This window comes from Monodon monoceros, unplaced genomic scaffold (genome assembly GCF_005190385.1).
Source record: "Monodon monoceros isolate NGI ecotype Baffin Bay Population unplaced genomic scaffold, NGI_Narwhal_1 Super_Scaffold_11, whole genome shotgun sequence".
Taxonomy (NCBI): Eukaryota; Metazoa; Chordata; class Mammalia; order Artiodactyla; family Monodontidae; genus Monodon; species Monodon monoceros.
Genome location: NW_021703767.1, coordinates 46252784 through 46275142, shown reverse-complemented (window position 1 = coordinate 46275142; position 22359 = coordinate 46252784). Strand labels below are relative to the sequence as shown.

At 37.1% G+C, this 22359-nt stretch overlaps 1 protein-coding gene and 1 pseudogene across 1 annotated transcript in view; both read left to right on the top strand.

The window, feature by feature from the left end:
• The window catches only part of DCBLD2 (discoidin, CUB and LCCL domain containing 2), an 87098-nt gene that overhangs the window by 46099 nt on the left and 18640 nt on the right, over window positions 1-22359 (top strand). Inside the window, exons 3-7 of the mRNA XM_029214023.1 lie at window positions 4936-5073; window positions 17258-17309; window positions 19597-19669; window positions 19991-20124; window positions 21775-21815. Of these exons, the coding sequence (XP_029069856.1) occupies window positions 4936-5073; window positions 17258-17309; window positions 19597-19669; window positions 19991-20124; window positions 21775-21815 (438 nt within the window). The remainder of the gene's footprint in view (window positions 1-4935; window positions 5074-17257; window positions 17310-19596; window positions 19670-19990; window positions 20125-21774; window positions 21816-22359) is intronic.
• On the top strand, window positions 2577-3739 carry LOC114890509 (annotated as a pseudogene).

Genomic DNA, 22359 nt, shown 5'->3' with positions numbered 1-22359 from the left:
AGCACCTTTTCATGTGCTTATTTGCCTTGAGTGTGTCTTCTTTGTTAAAGTGTCTGTTTAAATCTTTTGCCCATTTAAAAAAATTGGATTGATTGAGTTACAGGAGTTTTTTACACATTTCAGATGTGAGGTCTTTATCAGATTAATGTTTTGCAAATATTTTTCTTAACCTGTCGTTTTTTTCATTTTCTTAATGGTGTCTTTTAAAGAGCTAACATTTAAAATTTTGATAAAATCCTAATTATTAATATTTTTCTTCAATGGATTATGCTTTCGGTTTTGAATCTAAGAAATCCTTGCCTAACCCAAAGTCACAAAGTTTTCTTTTATGTCTTCTTGTAAGAGTTTTATAAGGTTAGCTCTTAGAGTTAAATCTGTGATCCATTTTGACTTAATTTTTGTGTATATTGTGAAGTTCTAAGTTGTTTTTTCATATTGATATCCAACTGGCTTAGTACATTTGTTGAAACGACTGTTCTTTCCCTGTTGACACTTTTGTCAGAAATCAGTTGATAGTTGTAAGTAGGTTCATTTCTGGACTCTCTTCTGCTCCATTCAGATTAATGTAGATATTTGCCCTTACAATGATGCCACACTCTTCTTGATTACTGTAGTTTTATATAGTAAGTTTAAAAGCAGGTAATGTAAGTCTCTCTACTGTCTTCTTTACTAAAATTATTTTGGCTATTCTATGTCCTTTGCATTTCCATATACATTTTAGGTTCAACTTGTTAATTTCTAAAAAAAAAAAAACCTAAGATTTTGATATGGATTGCATTGAATCAGTAGATCAATTTGGGGAGAACTGACATCTTAACAATATTGAATCTTCTAGTCCATGAACTTGGTATATCTCCTGATTTATTTAGTTCTTTAATTTTTTTCAGCAGCTTTGCATATTTTAATGTACAGGTTTTGAATTTCTTTTTTTTAAATGTATCTAAATAGTTAATCTTTTTGTTGCTATTATAAATTAAGCTTTAAAAGTTTCATTTCAGATTGTCACTAGTTTATGGAAATAAAATTGATTTTTTAAAATTGAAGTATAGTTGATTTACAATATTATGTTAGTTTCCAGGTGTACAGCATAGTGATTCACAGGTTTTTTTTTTTGCAAATTATATTCCATTATAGGCTGTTACAAGATTTTGAGTATAATTCCGTGTGCTACACAGTAAATCTTTGTTGCTTATCTACTTTATATACAGTAGTAGTTTGTATTTGTTAATCCCATACTCCTAATTTTTCCCTCCCCACCTCTCTCTCCCCTTTGGTAACCATAAGTTTGTTTACTGTGTCTGTGAGTCTGTTTCTGTTTTATAATGAATTCATTTGTATTATTTTTTAGATTCCTCATATAAGTGATATCATGTATTTGTCTTTCTGACTTCAGTTAGTATGATATTCTCTAGGTTGCTGCAGGTGGCAATATTTCATTCTTTTTTGGCTGAGTAATATTCCATTGTGTGTGTGTGTGTGTGTGTGTGTGTGTGTGTGTGTGTGTGTATACACATACACATACATACCACCCACGTCTCTTTTTTTGTCTTTTTTTTCCTGGCTGTGTCGGGTCTTTGTTGCAGCGTGTGGGCTTCTCTCTCTAGTGGCCTGTGGGTTTTCTGTCTCTAGTTGTGGTGTGTGGGCTCCAGGGCACATGGACTCCAGAGTGCTTGGGCTCCAGAGTGCCTGGGCTCTGTAGTTTGCAGCACGCAGGCTCAATCGTTGAGGCACGCGGGCTTAGTTGCCCTGTGGCATTTGGGACCTTAGTTCCCCGACCAGGGATGGAACCCGCGTCCCCTGCATTGGAAGGTGGATTCTTTACCACTGGACCACAAGCGAAGTCCCATACCACATCTTCTTTATCCATTCATTTGTTGACAGATGCTTAGGTTGCTTCTGTGTCTTGGCTATTGTAAATAGTGCTGCTATATTATGAACGTTGGCGGGGGGAGGGAGGTGCATGTATCTTTTCAAATTACAGTTTTCATCTTTTCTGGATATGTTACCAGGAGTGAGATTGCTGAATCATATGGTAGCTCTATTTTACAGTTTTCCATAGTGGCTGCACCAATTTACATTCCCACCAGCAGTGTAGGAGGGTTCCCTTTTCTTCACACCCTCTCCAGCATTTATTATTTGTAGATTTTTTGATGATATCATTCTGACAGGTGTGAGGTGATACCTCATTGTAGTTTTGATTTGCATTTCTCTAGTAATTAGTAGTGTTGAGCATCTTTTCGTGTGCCTGTTGGCCATCTGTATGTCTTCTTTGGAGAAATGTCTATTTAGGTCTTCTGCCCATTTTGATTAGGTTATTGTTTACAATTGACTTGTATATCAACCTTGTGACCTTATCTCCCTTACCAGTTCTGATGGGGGGTTTTGGTTGATTATTTAGCATTTTCTACTCACATGAAAATGTATAGTCCTTGAAAATGATATCTATGGAAGTTCACATTACTCTAATTCAAGTGATGTTGTTCAACTTAAAATATTTTTAGAACTTTTTATTCAGAATTTGTTAAAGTTACCAGGCACATAAGAAAAACCCATTTTTGCTTTTTTCGGTCTCAGACATGGGCACACCACAGAAGGATGTTATTATCAAGTCAGATGCACCCGACACCGTATTAGTGGAGAAGCTTGCAGATTATATAGCATCCTGTGGCTCAAAGATGATTACGAATACTGTATGTCTGAATATTTGAGAATGAGTGGCATCTATTGGGGTCTGACTGTAATGGATCTCATGGGACAGCTACATCGCATGAATAGAGAAGAAATTCTGACATTTATTAAGTCTTGTCAACACGAGTGTGGTGGAATAAGTGCTAGTATTGGACATGATCCTCATCTTTTGTACACTCTTAGTGCTGTCCAGATTCTTACTCTCTATGATAGTATTAATGTTATTGATGTAAATAAAGTTGTGGAATATGTTCAGAGTCTACAGAAAGAAGATGGTTCTTTCACTGGAGATATTTGGGGTCCCACTAAGCAGCTGGTCTAACTGGAGTTCATCGTCTGCTGGAAGTTCCAGCATGCACTGTGCTAGTTATATCAGCATACAGGAGTACTGGAACAGAGGGGGCCAGTCTAAAAGATAAGGGCTGAATGCAGTGCAGGCAGGAGAGTCCAGCTGTTTCATGGGATGTGAAAATCTACTTTTATATAATAGGGAGAAATCAACACAAGATTCTCTTTTTGTGCGGTGGCAACTTTGGCCCTATTGGGGAAGCTGGATGCTATTAATGTGGAAAAGGCAATCGAATTTATCATGTATGAACTTTGATGGTGGATTTGGTTGCAGGCCAGGTTCTGAATCCCATGCTGGGCAGGATTCCTGGCTATTACTAGTCAGTTGCATCGAGTAAATTCTGATTTACTTGGTTGGTGGCTTTGTGAACGACAGCTTCCATCAGGTGGACTCAATGGAAGGCCAGAGAAGTTACCAGATGTATGCTATTCTTGGTGGGTGTTGGCTTCCCTAAAGATAATTGGAAGTCTTCATTGGATTGACAGAGAGAAACTGCGCAGTTTCATTTTAGCATGTCAAGATGAAGAAACGGGAGGATTTGTGGACAGGCCAGGAGATGTGGTAGATCCTTTTCACACTCTATTTGGAATTGCTGGATTGTCACTTTTGGGAGAAGAACAGATTAAACCTGTTAGCCCTGTTTTTTGCATGCCTGAAGAAATACTTCGGAGAGTGAATGTTCAACCTGAACTAGTGAGTTAGATTAGATCCCTTGATGCAAAAGGTGCTTAGTGTAGTTTTACTGTTTTAACATTTCAGTATTTGAAGTGCTTAACAAACTTAATGGCTGCCATGTTAATATTTTGTACATGAATTGTGTTGATTTTAATAAATTATATAATTATACATATTGTAAATTAGAGACGTTTATTGTATCTTCAGCTTTCCATTTCCTTCTGGAATGCTGTTATTCTGAGCGTAATATTTTGTTTATGCTTCAATGTATTTATCTTGTTTGTCTCCATAACAGCAAACTGAGTTGAACTCTATTTAGCTGATGAAGTCTTGTGTTCTGATTTTCCCATGTACTCCCTTGATATGTTATATATAACTATAGTTAATATAAATTGGTCTTTGTCAATGAGAATGTTAACTGATAAAGAATTGATGAACCCCATAGGAATTAAAAGATGAAAAAAAATAAATGGCTGAAATTTGGGAATAAAAAAAAGAAAAACCCATTTTTATTAGTTATTGGTGGATATCTTGCTCTAATTTTTTTTCTGCCCTTTTATCTTAATAAACTTAGATCTGTACTGAGGGAGGATATGTTATTTTTTACATGTCTGTTAGACATTAAAGGATAAAAGTTGGTAGGCAGTTAGATACATGCATCTGAAGTTCAAGGAAGAGGCTATGTAGAGGTATAAATGTGAATTGTCATATCATAGTTAAAGCTGTAGGACTAGATATGATCGCCTAAAGGGGTTGACAGAAGTCCAACAATTCTTGGAAGAAAACTTGAGAAGGTCTGTAAAAGGTTTAAGGGGTGCCCGGAGCTCAAGAATCTGTTCCCCCTTGGGGAACATGTTAAGAATACTACTGCTTGACTGTCAATTCACTTATGAGCCACCTGCCTGCATGAAATGCTTTAAGTTAATTTTTTAAATTCCTTGTCACAGTTTTAAAGAGTATAAATATATTTCACAGGAAACTGAGTCATTATAAGGTCAGTGATGCCTGTATACACTGTTTTTCCTTTTGAATCATTTGAACAGTTACTAGTTGGAATTTTTTTTCTCTCCAGAGTAATGTGAGTTTTTCATCATTAAACATTCTAGTCATTTTAGATTAATTTAATGCCCAGTTTGGTATATTATTATGATTCTTTTACCTGCATTGTAAATATTATTGACTTCATGAATCACACCAAATATCTGCTTTTCTTTGATTCCTAGGCAAGTACTGTGGTCTGGGGTTGCAAATGAACCATTCAATTGAGTCAAAAAGCAATGAAATTACAGTGCTGTTCATGAGTGGAATTCATGTTAATGGACGAGGATTTTTGGCTTCGTACTCGGTTATAGATAAGCAAGGTAATTTTCACTTTATATCATGATTCCCACATTTTACAGTTTCTGAAAACAAAAATGCAATGTTTTCTTTGAGTACCTGTTACCTGAGTTTGGAATACAGTAGGAAGACTGAACAGTTAATACCACATACATAAATCTGACAAAATTAGATCGGTTTCAGAATTTTAAAAATTAAGTATATTAACTTTATATAAAGTCTTTTTATATACTTACCTTTCCTTAGTAGAAGAAATATTAAGTTTTCCACCTTTATAAGATTGGAACACAAATGATAATAACTTTAAAATATCTATCAGTGGGGCTTCCCTGGTTGCACAGTGGTTGAGAGTCTGCCGGCCGAGGCAGGGGACACGGGTTCGTGCTCCGGTCCGGGAAGATCCCACATGCCGCGGAGCGGCTGGGCCCGTGAGCCATGGCTGCTGGGCCTGCGCGTCCGGAGCCTGTGCTCCGCAACAGGAGAGGCCACAACAGTGAGAGGCCACGGCGGTGAGAGGCCCACGTACCACAAAAAAAAAAAAAAAATCTATCAGTTACTGAAATGTATCAATTTAAAGCTTTATTATCCACAGTTTACCACTTCATCTTACTGTGTTAAAAACCATATTACCATTCTTTTCAAAGAAGAGACTTGCATAGCACCAGGAATAACCTGGGGAGTGCTCTCTGAGACACTACAAGATAAACATGAGATATTTTCTAGGTTGTTAATATTTAGAATCTGAAGGGGGGAATTAAAAGCAAGGCTATTAAGTGAAATAGATACACACTATCTGTCTCATTAAAGTTTCATTAAGAGTGTGAGAGAGGAGAGCTGTTCTATGTGAAAAAGGTCTACTTTCCCTTAATTTCTAAGCTATGGAACAATGTTTGAAGACTAATAAAATCCCTCAGAGTGAAAAAGAAAACTCATTTGAATGGAATAATGGAAAGAAAAGAACTGGAAATGTTATGCTAAATGAACAATTAATATATTTGACAGAACGAGGAAAACTAAGGCAGTGTGGTGTTGTAGAAGGGGCACTAGGTAGCCCTGGAATCAAAGCCTGCCATTGCCGTGTACTAAGCAAGTGACCTCTGACCAGTCATTTCACCTCTGTCAGTTTCATCTGTAAATGGGTTAGTTGTGAGGACTAGATCTAATAATACATGTTTAGTGTCTGTAGGCACGTAACATAGTAGGCAGAAGACAAATGTTAGTTTCCCCCCTTTGACTACTGTACACACACACATCTCACTTTCCCCACTCCTGCCCCGCCCTCCACCATCAGAAGAGTAAGGTAGAAAACACAGAGTGAAATGATAGCTTTCCATCCTTTCGGTTTTACTTTGTGAAAGTCTTGGGTTGATGGGTGAGAGGATAGAAGATAATTACTTTGCTTCTTATTCTTCTTAAGTTTCTTGGTCGCAGTATCAGGTTATATTATTTATTTTGTGTTTTCATATTTTCCCCTTTCTCTGTTTGTTATTTATTGAGTTAAAGGTTTCTGGAAAATAAGTATCTCCTCTTTACAAAAAAAAGTTTCTTACTTTGGATATTTAAATTATGGAGCTTTTGATCCACGGAAACCTAAATGCCCTTATTAGAGTTTCTTAAGAATTGACAATCATCTCAGATACCACAATCAGTATATTGTAGACTTATATACATCTATGCCAGATTTAAAATGGCTATGTCACTATTTTAGATGACTCTTAGCTTCCAAAGATTTTTTCGAAATATCCACCTTAATCAGGAACTTCTTTATAGTAACACTTTACAAAGTCATAATCATCTTGGGAAATCCTCATCTCACAGCTTGCTCCTGAATTTTTTCTTAATGTTTTTGTGCGTTCTTACCCATCCTTCAAGCATTTGTTTCATTTGAAGTGAATTGGCTAAGTTCAAGAGAACACTGGTTGAATTTCATATTACTTCTTCTTGGGTGGCCTTTCAGACATAATTTCTTGTAATGGCTCATTCATTTGAAGGCTGGTGCACTTTGGTTGAGAGTCTCAGTTTGTTTCCATCCAGGAAACTTAGCTGCCACACTGAATTCCATGAATATTTTCAAGGAACATCACTACATGTCCCCAGCTTAATAACCTAGTTAACGGTTTAGAGTATTTGGGAATGAAAAAGTTGTGAAAAATCTTGCTTCACTGGCTTCGTCGTTTGTTAAACTGTCACAAAGACTTGTTAACGTTATAGTGTGATGTGTGGTTGATACAGCCATGATTTTGTGTAAGATAGACTAATTTTCATTACTTCTTACAAGAGCCCATTGCAAAATTATATTCCCTTCAGTGCCTTATTTCCTGCAATAGGCCTGGCACCAGGAAAACAGCAGTAAATGAGACAGACGCAATCACACCTTCACAGGGCTTACAGTACAGGGTTGGAAAAAGGCATTAAACACATGGTTACTTAATTGCAGTTATAATAAGTATGATGAAGGAAACATTCAAATAATGGGAGGCCAGAAGGGTGCAGGGAGTAGAAGATTGGTGAAGAGCAAAGCTCTCCTGAAGAAACCACTTCTGAGCCCAGAACCAAAGGATTAGTTGGAGGTTCCAGACATACAGGGAAGAACATTGTAGGGAAGAGAGCAGCAGGTGCGAAGGCCTTAGGGTGGGAAGGAGCTTTGGAGGAACTGGAAAAATAACCAGCACAGCTGGGGTGAAATGAATGAGTAGTAAGTCACATTATTCAGGGCCTTGCAGAAAATGTAAGGGTTGGAGTTTTATCCCAAAAAAAGTGCATGGAAGCTGTTAGAGCAGGGTAGTGATGTGACTGGATTTATGTTTTTGTTTTTACGATTCCCTGATCTGTGAAGAACGGGCCCAAGAGAGAGAGGAAGAATTGTAGGGAGGCCAGGTAAGAGGCTGTTTAGAGGGGACTGGATCAGAGATGACCAAATTAAGAGATCTTGCTATAAAAGTAGCTCCAGAATTAGGCCAGATTCTAATTTAATTCTTTTTAAAGACTTTTGAACCAGACATATCTTCTACAGGGAAACATTTCAAAGGATTAATATTCATTCTACCTGAGTTTATGTTGAAGTAAGAGGCTTCAGACACAAAGAAGCCTCTTGGATGAGGTGCTGAGCTGCTACAGTGCCTCGGTGATGTCTGGAGCACTGTACCTGGTGTGCTCTTCACTTTAGGGTCTAGTTTTTATAACTTTAATGGTTTTATTCCTCTCTGTTATTTTTAATGATCTTTGAGCAGTAGTTTCCAGTCTTTTACATTGACAATTACCGCTTTTAATTTTCACCTGGAAACCTCATTTTTGAAAGATTTTATCCACCAGTGAAAGGAAGTTTTCCTGTTTCTATTGAGTAGCAAAGAAAGACAGATAAAAATATTAATCAACACTTCAGTAATAATTAGAGGATTAGTAATTTACTCTGAGTTGGTATAATTCCATCAGATTCGAACTAGACTTTCTGAAATTGAAATTTTCATCTGAAAATGAAGATGTACGTGGATCCTAGACATATCCTGGGCAACATATTAGCAACCACTGTTTAGAAGTTCTGTAGAGAGAAACTCCTTAGTTACTGCTGGTCTTACTGAGAGAGGCAAAGCCAGCCACTCACAGGTCCAGACTCAGTAACTCAGATCTTTTAATCCAGAATAATAATAAATGATACCGACATTTTCATTCTAAAATGTAAATGTAAAAAACAGTAGTTACCACTGGACTTGAAAAATAAAATAAATTTTATAGGTGATTTGCTCTAAATTCCTGGTTTTGAATCTGTTCAACATTAACCACTTTCTAAGAAAAGCTCAACATTTCTAGGATGACTCTGGGCAATAATTTTTTAGGTAATTTTAGTTACGGAACAATGAGCTCAGAAGGCATGTCTGCATTTGCATTGATAGCTTCAGGTCTTTTAAGGCAGCCTCTGTTTGTTATGTGCCATCAATTTGGGGCGGGGTGTGTATCTGTGTGTGTGTACACATATATATGTATATGACCAGCTGAAAAGTGATAGTCTGATATTCCTTTTTAGAACATGAATTATCACTTAAAAAGTAATGTTAACATTACTTCAAATTTTACCAATCCAGAATTTTGTATTGGTCACTCTAAAGTTTGCCTTTATTTTTTTAGGAAAAACAGGAGCTAGTTTAAAATTACATGTGAAATAAAATGATCCAATGTAGATGTATTAACATGCTGCCTAATTGGAACTCATAAACACTTGTTTATTCATTGCCTCCTGACAATGTGCTTAGGACTTGGGGACAGCTGAGCCTGACAAATATTCCCATTTGACAGGGTTATTATTGCTATATGCTGGGTTATTTTTAGACTTAACACCGATAGTATAAAAGGTTTTAATTGCTACATTCTTTAACCACATTTTTTTGCAAATATTTTCCATTTCTTCCATCTTCCATCGGATTATATTAACTTGTAAATGAAACATAGGGGCGGAATAGAGAACTCCTTTCTAATAGAGTCCAGATTTCTGTAACTGGTTGTTTTGTTCCTACATGGGATGTTTTTGGTTTTGAAAATAGAGCATGAATTCCTTAGATTTTTTGCTACCTTAATTGTACAGTAATTTTATAGCATCCTTTCTGTTTTGAGTGCTACACTTAGCTATGTTTCTATTTTTAGTTTTTCTGTTGTGTTCCTAATTTTTGTTGTTGTGTCTGGCAAACGTTTTAAAACTTTTAAACTATTTAGTAAGATTTTATTAATGAAGTCTCAGTTTACATGCATATTTTTAGATTTGTCCTTATTTATACACAAATGAATATGTATAGTGTTTGTGTGTATACATGCAGAAAAAAATCTGTATTTTGATGTCAACTTGTACAACAAAGGTGCTGATGAATAAAGTGTTACCAATTTTGCAGAGAAATTTATAAACAGAATTAATTTGTTAAGGTGGTATAACCCAAAGAGGCAATTCACCTTTATGAGATAGAGTTTATTTCAGACTGACAGATAACCTCAAGAGCACCTTAATGATTTTAAGTGTTTTCTATGTGTTTTGATTTTTTTGTTTTTTTTAGTAAGTTAGCAATTCTTTTAAGGGGCTAAGTATGTGTTTGTGCTATCCGGGGGACAAATTCATTCACTGCTACTCTTACTAAGATATTATTAGTGTCCTCGATACTAGGTTACAAAAGAATTTTAATGTGTCTTACAATCTTTAATATTTTTAATGTCTCTTATATTTTAATATAAGATGTCTTATGTTATTTCAATATGTCTTATAATGTCTTTAATATGTCTTATATTCATTTTTTAGTATATAGGAATTTAGGTGTGGAGAGGGTTTGATCTATCCATATGTAGCTTGTAGCCTATTTGACTTATTGCTTAGGCAACTGAGCCATGCCTACCTCATCTGTGAAAAAAAAAAAATTGACTGTTCTCATCTGAGAAAATTTTCCCTGAGCTCCTGTTGTGGACTCAGCTTCCATAGATGGCATTGTAATATTTCTAAGAGAAACAAGATTTATTCTCTATTCTCAGTATGTAAAAGGAGATTAGATGTAAAATACCACATAAATTATCTGCCACTTAGTAAATGTTAGTTGATGCTGAATCACGGTAAATTATGTTTTATTATATATGTAAATTTCCCTTCACTAGATTGCATATGGTACAAATCAGTGCCAGGTTCCTATCGTGGAAACAAGGAATTATTCCCAAGGTCACACAATAATATTGCCACAAGAATTTAGCAGAAAGATGAGCCTTGTCCCACATCCTCTAGCTCTTGAACAAAGTAGCTATCTGTACACCTGCAATGCAAGGTTGCTGACAAAGTGAGAATTGGGAAAGAATGGCCTCGGGTCCCTTCAGTTTCTGGGGAATTTGTTATTTAAAAGAATTTCAGAGCAAATAAAGGAGAAGAATTTGTAGTATACATTGTCTTGCTTTGTGTATTTTCTTCTTTCTGGTAAATATAATTACTTAGTTACAGTGCTTTATGCTTCCTTGAGTTAGAATAAATAAAGGCACTCAAGCATCCTTTCCCTCAGAAGTAAATGGCTTCAGCTGGACAAAAATTATACCCTGCAGCTAATATAGTTGGTGATATACTCTCGTAAGTGATGGGTACTGACACTGCTGAGAGTCTTTTCAATTTATTCAAGAGCACAAAACAGAGTATTAACTGGGGGAAAATCTAAATCTCTTTCACAATCCTTTAATCTCAGGAATAGACAGTGCTGTCAATCAAAAATATTTCTAAGTTAGTAGCCAATATGCTGATATTTTTTATTATTTGTGAACTTATAAAATATCATATTTTCATGGTATTACATGTGGGTTAACATTAGATATCATGTTTTAAAAAATATTTCATGGAATAACTAGGAAGTTCCCAAGCCTATGCAGTTACTATATATTAGAAAAAATTTTAATTGTACTTTAAATAAAACCCTGTGTATAGGATATCAATTATGCCTCATAGTAATATTGCTAACTAAGTTAGAGCTGTCTTAGAAAATCTGATGTTGATGTCTTCATTAAGAAAACCCTGAAATCTGTCATCCTGTTGTTGATTATTGGCTCATCTTTGTTTTCGTATTTTTCTTGTGCTCTTCCTCATGGTCACATAATCCTGCCTTCAAAACCCAATGGAGGCCTGCCTCCTCTTTAAAGCCTTCTGAGGTTAAGGAAAGCAGATGTTAGAGCAGCTCTTTTTATAGGGATTATGATCACACTCACTTTGGGTTAGAATCTGCTGCTAAAGCTAGTGTAGAATGTGCACTGTAGATGCCACCTCTTCTTTGGGCCGTGCGGGGGAAATGAGGGAATAGAGTGCTGTGAGCTTCAGCAGAATCCCTGAGGGCGTTCTGCGTACTACTACTGCTGCCATTCCCTGCTGTCCAGAGCACCCAAATGAAGTTCACAGTATATTTGGTGTTTCGTGTAGTAATGTATATGTTATAAGGATTCTTTTGTATGTATTAAATATTGGAGTAAAATTACCAAAAAAAAAAAAATTCCCATCCAGAAGCTCTTAGTTGAGAACTGAGTGAATTAAATACTGCTCTTCACTGTGAACATATATCACTGATTTTCTAGTATTGTGTGCTAGTATTGTGTTAGAGTGGATCCAGCTTGATAATTGAGCTGACAATGAGTACTTTATCAGTACTTACTATTATAATCACTGCCCTAAGCACTTTACGTGGAATGCATACTTTTAATTACCGCAGGTCAGAAACCTTCAGGTTATCTTTGACTCTGTCTCAAACTTCACATCCATCACCACCTCTCTGAATATATATGTACGTATATCAGAATTTGACTACATCTCTTGGCCTCCACTGCTACACTAGTTCACGTTACCATCAACTTTTACCTCAGTTATGGCAAGAGATTCCTCCCTGACCTTTGTTTCTGCCCCTTCTCCCCTTCAGTCTATTCTCAACCCAGTGATCAGTGTGATCCTATTAAATCGAAGGTCCCATCTCATTCTGCCCAGTGTCCTTACCTCCAAGACGCCATTAGGATATGGCTTCTCATGACTCGTTTGGCTTCATCTCTTACTTGTCTTCCCCTTGTTCACTCTGGCCTCAACAATGCTGGGCACACTTCCTTCTGAGGGCCTTTGTGATTCCCTTTGACTGTTCTCTGTTATCCACATACCTGATACCTCACTCCCTCACCTATTTTAGAGTTTTATTCAAATGCTTCCTTCTCAGTAAGGCCTACCCTGACCACTCTACTTAAAATTGCAACCCCTTAACTTTCCCTAACTTCCTTCCTTTATTTTTCTTGTGTATTTATTATCAACTAATACACTATATATTTTTCTAATTTACATTGTTTATTTTTTCTTACCCCCACAGGAGGTACACTTCATATATGCAGGGATTTTTGTCTGATTGTTCTTTGCTCCATCTATAGCACCTAGAAGAACACCTGATCATAATACATACTTATTAAAAACTGTTGAATGCATGAACAAATGAATAAATAAACAAACTGCCAATCCTGGCTCTGTCTTTTACTAAGCTTATTTCATCCATCAATGCAAATATGCTGTATATGAAAGGAAATTATTACTACTTCTATGATAGCTTCTTTTTCTTTCTTGTTTTTAAGATTTTAATAATAGTTTTATTGAGATAATTCGCATACCGTACAATTCATCTACTTAAAATATACAGTTCATTGATTTTCAGTATATTTAGGGTTGTGCAGTTATCACCACAGTCAGTTTTAGACAGTTTTCATCACCACAAAAGAAACCCTGTAGTCAGGAATAATCAAGTAATAATCACTACCCATTTGCTAATCTTTAACCCCCTCCAGTCCTAGGTTACCACTAATCTACTTTTATTTCTCTAGATTTGCCTATTCTGGATATTTCATATAAATGAAATCATGTAATATGTGCTCTTTTGTGACTGGCTTCTTTCACTTAGCATGTTTTTGAAGTTGATCCATGTTGTAGCATGTATGAGCACTTACTTTTTATTGCCAGGTAATATTTCATTTTATGAATATACCACTTCTTTCACATTTTGTTTACCCATTCATCAGTTGATGAACATTTGTGTACACGTGTTGTATGGACACATGTTCTAAATTTTCATGGGTATATACCTGGTAGTGGAATTGCTGGGTCATATGGTACCTCTGTATTTACCCTTTTAAGGCACTGACAGACCATTTTCCAAAGCAGTTGCACCATTTCACAATTCCACTAGCAATATATGAGGGTTCCAGTTTCTCCACATACTTGCCAACACTTGTTACCTGTTTTTTTGAGTCTAGTCATCCTAGTGGGTATAAAGTGGTATCTCACTGTAATTTTTATTATTATTTCCCTGATACTTAATCATGTTGAGTATCTTTTCATGTGCTTATTAGCCATTTGTATATCTTCATTGGAGAACTGTCTATTCAGATCCTTTGCTCCTTTTAAAATTGGGTTAGGGACTTCGCCGGCAGTGGTTAAGACTCCGAGCTCCCAATGCAGGGGGCCTGGGTTCGATCCCTGGTCAGGGACTAGATCCCACATGCCACAACTAAAGATTTGGCACAGCCAAATAAATAAATATTTTTTTAAAAATTGGGTTGTCTTTTTAATGTCTAGTTGTAATAATTCCTTATGTATTCTGAATACTAGATCCTTATCAGATATATGCTCTGCAAATATTTTCTGTCATTCTTTGGCTTATCTTTCTTTTTCATGATAGCATTCTTTGAAGCACAGCAATTTCAAATTTTGATGAAATCAGTTTATGTGTTTTTATGTATTTGCTTATGCTTTTGGTGTCATATCTAAGAAACTATTGCTTAATCCAGAGTCAAGATTTATACCTATATTTTCTTCTAAGTGTTTTATAGTTTTAGCTCTTGAATTTAGATCCACCTTGAGTTAACTTTTGTTTGTTTGTTTATTTTTTTGATTCTTTGCGCTTTTTTTGCGGTACGCGGGCCTCTCACTGTTGTGGCCTCTCCCGTTGCGGAGCACGGGCTCCGGACGCGCAGGCTCAGCGGCCATGGCTCACGGGCCCAGCCGCTCCGCAGCATGTGGGATCTTCCCAGACTGGGGCGCAAACCCGTGTCCCCTGCATCGGCAGGCGGACTCTCAACTGCTGCGCCACCAGGGAAGCCCTGAGTTAACTTTTATATATGATCTGAGGTAGGGGTTCGGTTTCTTTCTTTTGCATGTGGATATCCAGTTGTCCCAGCATCATTTGTTAAAAAGACTATTTTTACCCCCATTAAATTGTCTTGGCACCCTTGTTGAAATCAATGACTGTAAATTTGAGGATTTATTTCTGGACTCTCAGTTCTATTCCATTCATTATGATAACTTATACATTGCTGTGAGAAGTTTGAGTCAGATGGTTCCCTTTGAGTTGCATTCATCTTGCCTAGGCTGTGTTCTTGTTAACTGGGCGCCTTATAGTAATAGTGATTTTCTGGAAGGCTGTTTACTTGGGAGAAGCTTTCTAGAAAGACACGTTTTAAAGTTTCTCAATTACCTGCTTAATTGATGTTTTCTTTGCCTTCATGGAGTTGTAAAGGTCAAAATCTCTAATCGTGACTTTCTTTCTTTTTCTTTTGTCTTCTTGGCTCTCCTTATAGCTTTCCATTTGGAATTCATATTTTCCTCTTAGGGAGCTGTTTTGAGCCCCCATGGAATTTGAGAGCAAGGTCAAGTGAGTTGCATACATTTGTGCAAAATCTGGAGTTTCAGCACTGCATGGGCTTTATTATAATAAAGCCCTCTTCTAATCAAGTATATCCATAGTTGACTAGGAGATTCTGGCATGTAGCCTGAAGGTAATAGGGCCAGCTGGCAGTCTTCTTATGGCTTGAATGCCATGTTGGACCACACAGGTACCTTTTCATCCCAGGCTATTAATCTTAGAAGTTCAGTTTCTAATCTTAGAAGTTGGAAACTCTTTTGGTGGAACAGGAAAGTGGAAAATCAGTTCTTATTGATGCTGTGTAAAGATTGCCAGGAATATCTATAGAATATACAGGTAATTCAGTTTGTCTGCTTTTCCTAGTCAGTTAACCAGGTGATAGTGAACCTCTATCCAGGCATGTATCCTCTTAAACTCCTAAAATACAGATTTAACTTAATCATACCTGTACTATGTAGATATTCATCCATGTAATCTCTCTCAAAATACCACTTTCCTATTAGTTTAACAGTTATTATGCTCTAGTTCTTTCAAGACACATACCAGTTGGATAATAAACACATAATTTGTCTTCAGAATTGTAAAATAGAATAATCAATTATTCTGTGCTTGCCATTGATTTAACAAATATTTGTACACCTTCAGTGTGCTGGAGAGAATGCAAGGTGTTACCTCTGTCAGTGTATTGGGAACCCTCGGCACAGTGTTTGGCTAGCATTTATACGTGAAATCACTCACCTTTGTGATTGGCTTAGGACCTTCTTCCAGGTTTTCCCCCTACAGGTTAGTCCATGATTGGACTTAGCCAAACATGCTAACAATCAGAAGCTTTTATTCATCCATTTATTCAATAAATGTTGATAGAAAGCCTCCTGTTATGCCATATGCTGTGATTGCTGCTGGCGATACAAAGGTGAAGACTGACAGCCTCAGTCACTACCCATGGGCTAGGCATCATAAAATGATGTTGCTTATCAACACTAAAATGATTGCAACAGATCACTCTTATGTGACACATGGTACTATGAGAACATCTAATAGTCATCCATTCGTTAAACCAAAAAGCCCTAAGCGCCTACTGTGTGCTAGCACAGTTTGACTTGCGAAGATCAGGAACAGCTTCTGAGGGGATGCTACAGTTAAGCTGAGATCTAGAGAGGAGTGAGCCAGGTGAAGGGATAGTGGAAGCGCCTTCCTGGCCGAGAGCACAGAGGAAGAGGAAGAAAGCTAGTATGAAAAGAGGCCAAGACGGGCAAAACCAGACTGAGGTCGGACCTTGGGGGCTGTGTTGAAGACTTTGCCCTTTGTCCTAAGAGCAGAAGGAAACCACTGAAATGTTTGAACCAGAAGCCACCTTTTTACACAAGCCTGTGACCTAGGTCTTAATTAGACAAGGTTAGCTCTTACACAGATTTGATTTTGAGATAGGAAATGTTAAAACTTTAAAGTTCTGTCTTATGCAGAGTGTGCTTTAGAATTACCTGGAGGACTTGTTAAAATAGCTTTCTGGGCCCCACTGCCAAGAGATGCTGTAGGTCTAGATGGTGTTCAAACTTTTGAATTTCTAGTAACTTCCCAGAAGATACTGCCGCTGCTGGTCCTACTCCTGGACTAGATTTTGAGTTGCAGTTAGTTAGAGCCACAGAATTAACTCACCTTTCATTTGTTATTGTTTTCCTCATGCGTAACCAGCAAAGGATCATTTTTAGTCATATAGTAACAAGAAATATTTGCTTCAGAAGCTATCAATATATTTTATAGAAGCTACTTCAGGGCTATAAATTATACTTATCTGTGTGCCGTCCATGTGTGTGATACGTGATTCTATGAGGCGATGTGGTGTATTCAATATTGGGCAGACATAGCCCCAGAAGTCCAGATACTTAAAGAAATTGTGATTGCCAAAACCTTATAAAAAGTTAAAGTGCTACCTTGATAGCTGTTAAGATTTTGAAATTTAGAACAATATGATATGGGTTTGGAAACAGTTGGTGTTTCAGCAAGAATAAACCTATTATTATTGAATCCGTTTTTGTTTTTGTTTTTTTCCTAGATCTAATTACTTGTTTAGACACTGCATCCAGTTTTTTGGAACCTGAGTTCAGGTATGACCATATTTGTGACTTTTTTTTCTTAAATGTTACTCTTCATCTACTTCATCCTCATCTTATGTACCTAAGATTAATGTACATGGTGTGACTCATAATCATTGTTCTGAGACATCAGTAAACCAGAGCTTATGTAAAACCACTGAGTTGCCATGTTTAAATTTTGCCTTAACTTTTAGCATTTGAATCTTCTCCACAATGGAAGTATAATTTGGATATACTTTAAAAGTAGGACTAGTCACTCTTCAAAATCTGGCAAAACTCCTAATAAAGGTAGAAGATCCATTTATCTTTGCTCAAAAAGAAGTAACAGGATGGTTTAGGCTGTTAGAGAATTCCTCGCTGTTCTTACCCAGGTGGCATTTTTATTAATACTGCCATTTTCCTGCTTTACACCCTTGTCTCTTGCTTGGACTAGGATTAACTTGTAATTGGTTTCCCTTTTCTAACCTTTGCTGGCTTTTTTCTGCCATTCACATTCTGCCAAGTTATTTTCTAAAATCTGTATTCGATCACTCCCCTGCTTTGAAATCTTCAGGAGCTACTTATTATGACAAAATGCCATCCCTATTCATTAGCCTGGTTTTCAGGGTCCTTCACAAGTAGTCTTTGGGCCATTTTTCTAGTCTCACGTTAACGTACTCATGTTGAAACGTCCCTGGATTATTTATACTGCTCTGAGCTCTCAGAACTTTTGTCTGGAATCACTTTATTCTTCTCTGTTTAGCAAATTCATTCTCATCTTTGAAGACCCATCTCACTCACCTCCCCCAACTTGCTACTGCTCCCCAAAGAACCTTCATTTTGTCTTCAGGAATGGTTCTCTCTCTTTGGGCTGGTGGGGCTCTTCAGCCCTCATCGGGGGTTGTGGCCAGCAGAGGTAACCCTGGCATCGGTGTATGTCACACGGCCCTGCCAGAGGATCAGCTGTCTTGGACCCTCCACTCTCCAGCTCCGTCATCACCACCCACATGCAAGCTGCCGTCCTTTCTCGCCTGGACTGCCTAACTGTGTCTTATCCTCCACTCATGGTCCTTACAGTCTCTTTTCTTTCCAGGAGCCAGAATAACTTTTTAAAGAAAATAAAAATCAGATGATATGTATAGACCATCAAAATCCTTTGTTGACGTCCTCTTTTTACTTAGAAATATACTCCAAGACTCCTCACCACAGCCCCCCTGGCTTCTGCATGATCTGATCCCTGTCCCCTCTTCCAAGCTTCTCTCAGACTAACCTTACCTTTCTCACTGCACTCTACCTACACTGGTTGTCCTCGGTTCCAGACACACACAGGCCATCCTGCCTCAGGGACATGCTTTTCCTTCTGGTTGCGGTGCATATCCCTGCACTGTTCCAGTGACAGCTGGTGGTTCTCTGCTGAGGCTTCCCTTCGTCAGAGCCCCGTCCACTGACCGAGGCAGTGCAGAGCCCTGCATATGAACACAAACTCTGGAGCCCATCTACCACGACACAACTGTGTGACCTGGGCACACAGCTCATCAGTTTCCTCATCTGTAAAATGAGGATAATAATAATACCTACCACGTAGGGTTCTTATGTGGATGACTTGAAGTGTACTTAGAATGTTGCCTGGGACATAGTAAGTTTGCTGAATGTTTGTATTACTTTTATTGTTAGATTCCTCCCGGTTATTTCATAGAGTGCCTTTTCTTTATAGCATAATCATAATCTAAATCTAATTAATCATAATCTAATTAATCTAAAGTATCCATTTAATGTATTCTCCCACCACGGGAATGTAAACCCAGTGAGAATGGCACCATATTTGCTTGGTTGACCTTTGTAAACCCGGTACCTAGCACAGCCCAGCACTTAACAGACAATGTAATAGACATTCATGTAAATGTGTTAAGTGGGTAGGTGGATGAGTGAGTGAGTAAATAAATGAATGCCAAACATTTTTTTTAAATCGACTTAAATTTGATCAGTAGAGAGCTGGTGAAATAAATTGAGGCTCATCCACAAAGTCAAATGTAGCTATTAAATATTATGAATAGCTCTTACAGTAGAAATATGTCTGCCATTCATTATGAAGCAAAATAAAGCAGTATGTAGAATATGAAATAATTTTTGTACATATGTATGTGAAGACGTGTAAATGGTTGGAAGAAAATCTTAAGAGCTTTTTAGAAGTGGTGGTTCTCTCAGAGTGGTGAGATTATGGTATTTACATTGAACTGAAAACTGGGTAAGTGACATTTTTTGGTCTTTTTCCCCAGAAAGTACAGCACTATATACCCTTTAACTTGTTTTTATTTCACAGCAAATACTGCCCCGCTGGTTGTCTGCTTCCTTTTGCTGAGATATCTGGAACAATCCCTCATGGATATAGAGATGTAAGTTGGATATAGACTTATGTTAAAGTGATGATAAAACTTCATTTTTTTAAACTCCTTCATAGATAGATGTGTAATCTATTGTGTATCTTTATCTTCATTTTTATTTTCTAGGAATTACTTCTTTTTAGTAATATGTAACATTTTGTTGTCTTTCTTCTGCTAAAAACCTGTTCTGTGTTGTATTATCAATAATCTATCCCATGTTTATTAAGAAAACTGCCCAGATCAATTAATTTCTAGAGGAAGAAGTATAAGTGTCTTGTTTATGAATTATCAAAACAAAATTTAAAACTAATCTTTTATCTTTCCTCCCTGAAGTCCTCACCATTATGCATGGCTGGTGTGCATGCAGGCGTAGTGTCAAACATTTTGGGTGGCCGGATTAGTGTCGTAATTAGTAAAGGCATCCCGTACTATGAAAGTTCTTTGGCTAACAACGTAACGTCTGTGGTGTAAGTATATATGCTGTTTATAATAAGCGTGTTGCACGGGGTGGGATAGGGATGAGTTAGACCTGAGCAGTATCACTGTTGATGGTGTTCATGAAATAACCTTTGTGTGATAAGGACAGACGTTGATGGTGTTCATGAAATAACCTTTGTGTGCTTGATATCTGAGTGTATTGACGAGTGCAGGCAAGGTCTTGCTATCTTGGCTTGTTCTCTGTCAGAAAGGTTGGTAGTCATTTGCAAGAGTGATTTGTTTCTTCTTTTCTAAGTGTTGAAAGAGCCCAGAGTGAGTCTAGAAGTATATTGCCAAATCCTTACTTCGTTTTAAAGATCAGAGGGCATAACTAACTACTCTGTTCCTTATAGCCTGTGTGGCCCATGATGGATTAGGATAATTGAAACGCTTTGAATATAAATCAAATTTTGACATAAATCAGATAGTATTATGAATCCCTCTCATCCCAAGAGAATATTTTAAGAATGTATTTTCATGGTATTTATGATCTACTGTATTACAAAACATAGACTAGGCATCAAAAGCAGGAGAAATTGAAACATTGAATAGAAACATAGTATGAGTGATCTGTTTGTAAATCTTGCATCTTAGACATGCTCGGTCCTGCAGACAATAAGCGTAATTGAAGCCAGCTTCTCTTCAGGTCCTAGGCCAGTTTCATTCAGAAGGCCAAGAGTGTGATCCATACTCAAGACAGTATAAAGCAGGAGGCAGCAAACTTTTTCTGTAGAGAGCCAGCTAACAAATATTTCAGACTTTATGGGCCACATGCCTGTCACTCATTCTTTTTTGTTTTACTTACAACTTTTTAACTATGTAAAAACTGTTCTAAGCTTTCTGGCCATACAAAACAGGCCATGCATGGGCTGTCATTTGCTCATCCCTGCTCTAGAGTCAGCTACCTTTCCTTCCTCTGGTTTCTTCTGGACGATTTTATGCAGATCGTTTCATTCCTTTCCACTGTTATACCTTTAGAAAGAATTTTTTTCATGTGTTCTCTCTTTCATATTTAAAAAAACGGACAGGTTGCATCCATTTGTGATGGTTTGAGCGTTGTGCTAAAGGCAGGAGCATACACTGATGACTTTGATGATTTTATCCCTCCAAGGTCCTTAGGGCCCTTTGACCTGCCATATGGTGAACTAATAATAATCCCACCCCTCCACTCTCCCTAAGCACCTATTCTGCCGGTTACTTTGAAATTCAAATGCAGTGCTACATTGTAACACTGAAACTTTTTCTTAGATACAGTGATTTCCTGTAACAAATGCAGTCTCTCTTAGTAGTAGCCAGCTTTTCTTCTGTTTGCCCCAGGAAGCTTGAGCCTCTTTCTATGAGAATTACACTTTTCATTATATATTCCCAAAAAGCAATTGCCACAGAAACACTTTAGGAATCAATTTATTTCATGAAAAAGAAATAAAATAAGTACATATTGAAGGTTGCATGGATGCACTTGCATAATCATATATGAAACTAGGCACTAGATACTTGTAGAGAAAATTGATTATGCTGTCTAATAGATAGCCATAGATGGTGCTTAGTGAAATAAAAACAAAAGAAAGCTTTGCTAAGACAAATATGAGGAAATCATGTGGTTATATGAGTGTCACCAAAAAAGTCTTTCTCTCTTTCAGGGGACACTTATCTACAAGTCTTTTTACATTTAAGACAAGTGGTAAGCCTCTCATGGACTTTATAACTTATCATAATTTGTATAATAGCCAGTATTTTTTGAACACTGTACATCAGGCACTTTGCCAATTGCTAGGTTGGGTTTTGGGTTTTGGGGTTTTTTTGCACTTTCTCATTTAGTTATCACGAATAACTCTATGAGGTAAAATACGTGCTTAATAATTTAAGGAATGGAATAAACTGGAGGTTTTATATTAATAGGGAAATGATCATGTAAGCATGGAAGTTACCTTAGAAAAAGGGAATTTTGAATATGTCTGAAGTAATTAACTCAATCAACAGAAAATATTGAGTGCCTTTTTTCATTTGTCAGGCACTGTTCTGGTGCTAGTGAAACAAAAGTGAGCAGAATAAACAAAATTGTGCTTTCCTGGAGCTTACATTCTGGAAGTGAGAGATTGACAATAAACAGCGGATAAGTAAATGAATGTTTATAACGTCCTGTTTACAATATTATAAAAGATGTAGAAAATAAGGCAAGGAAAGAGGACAGGCAGTTCAGAAGGGACAGGTTCGAAGTTTAATGT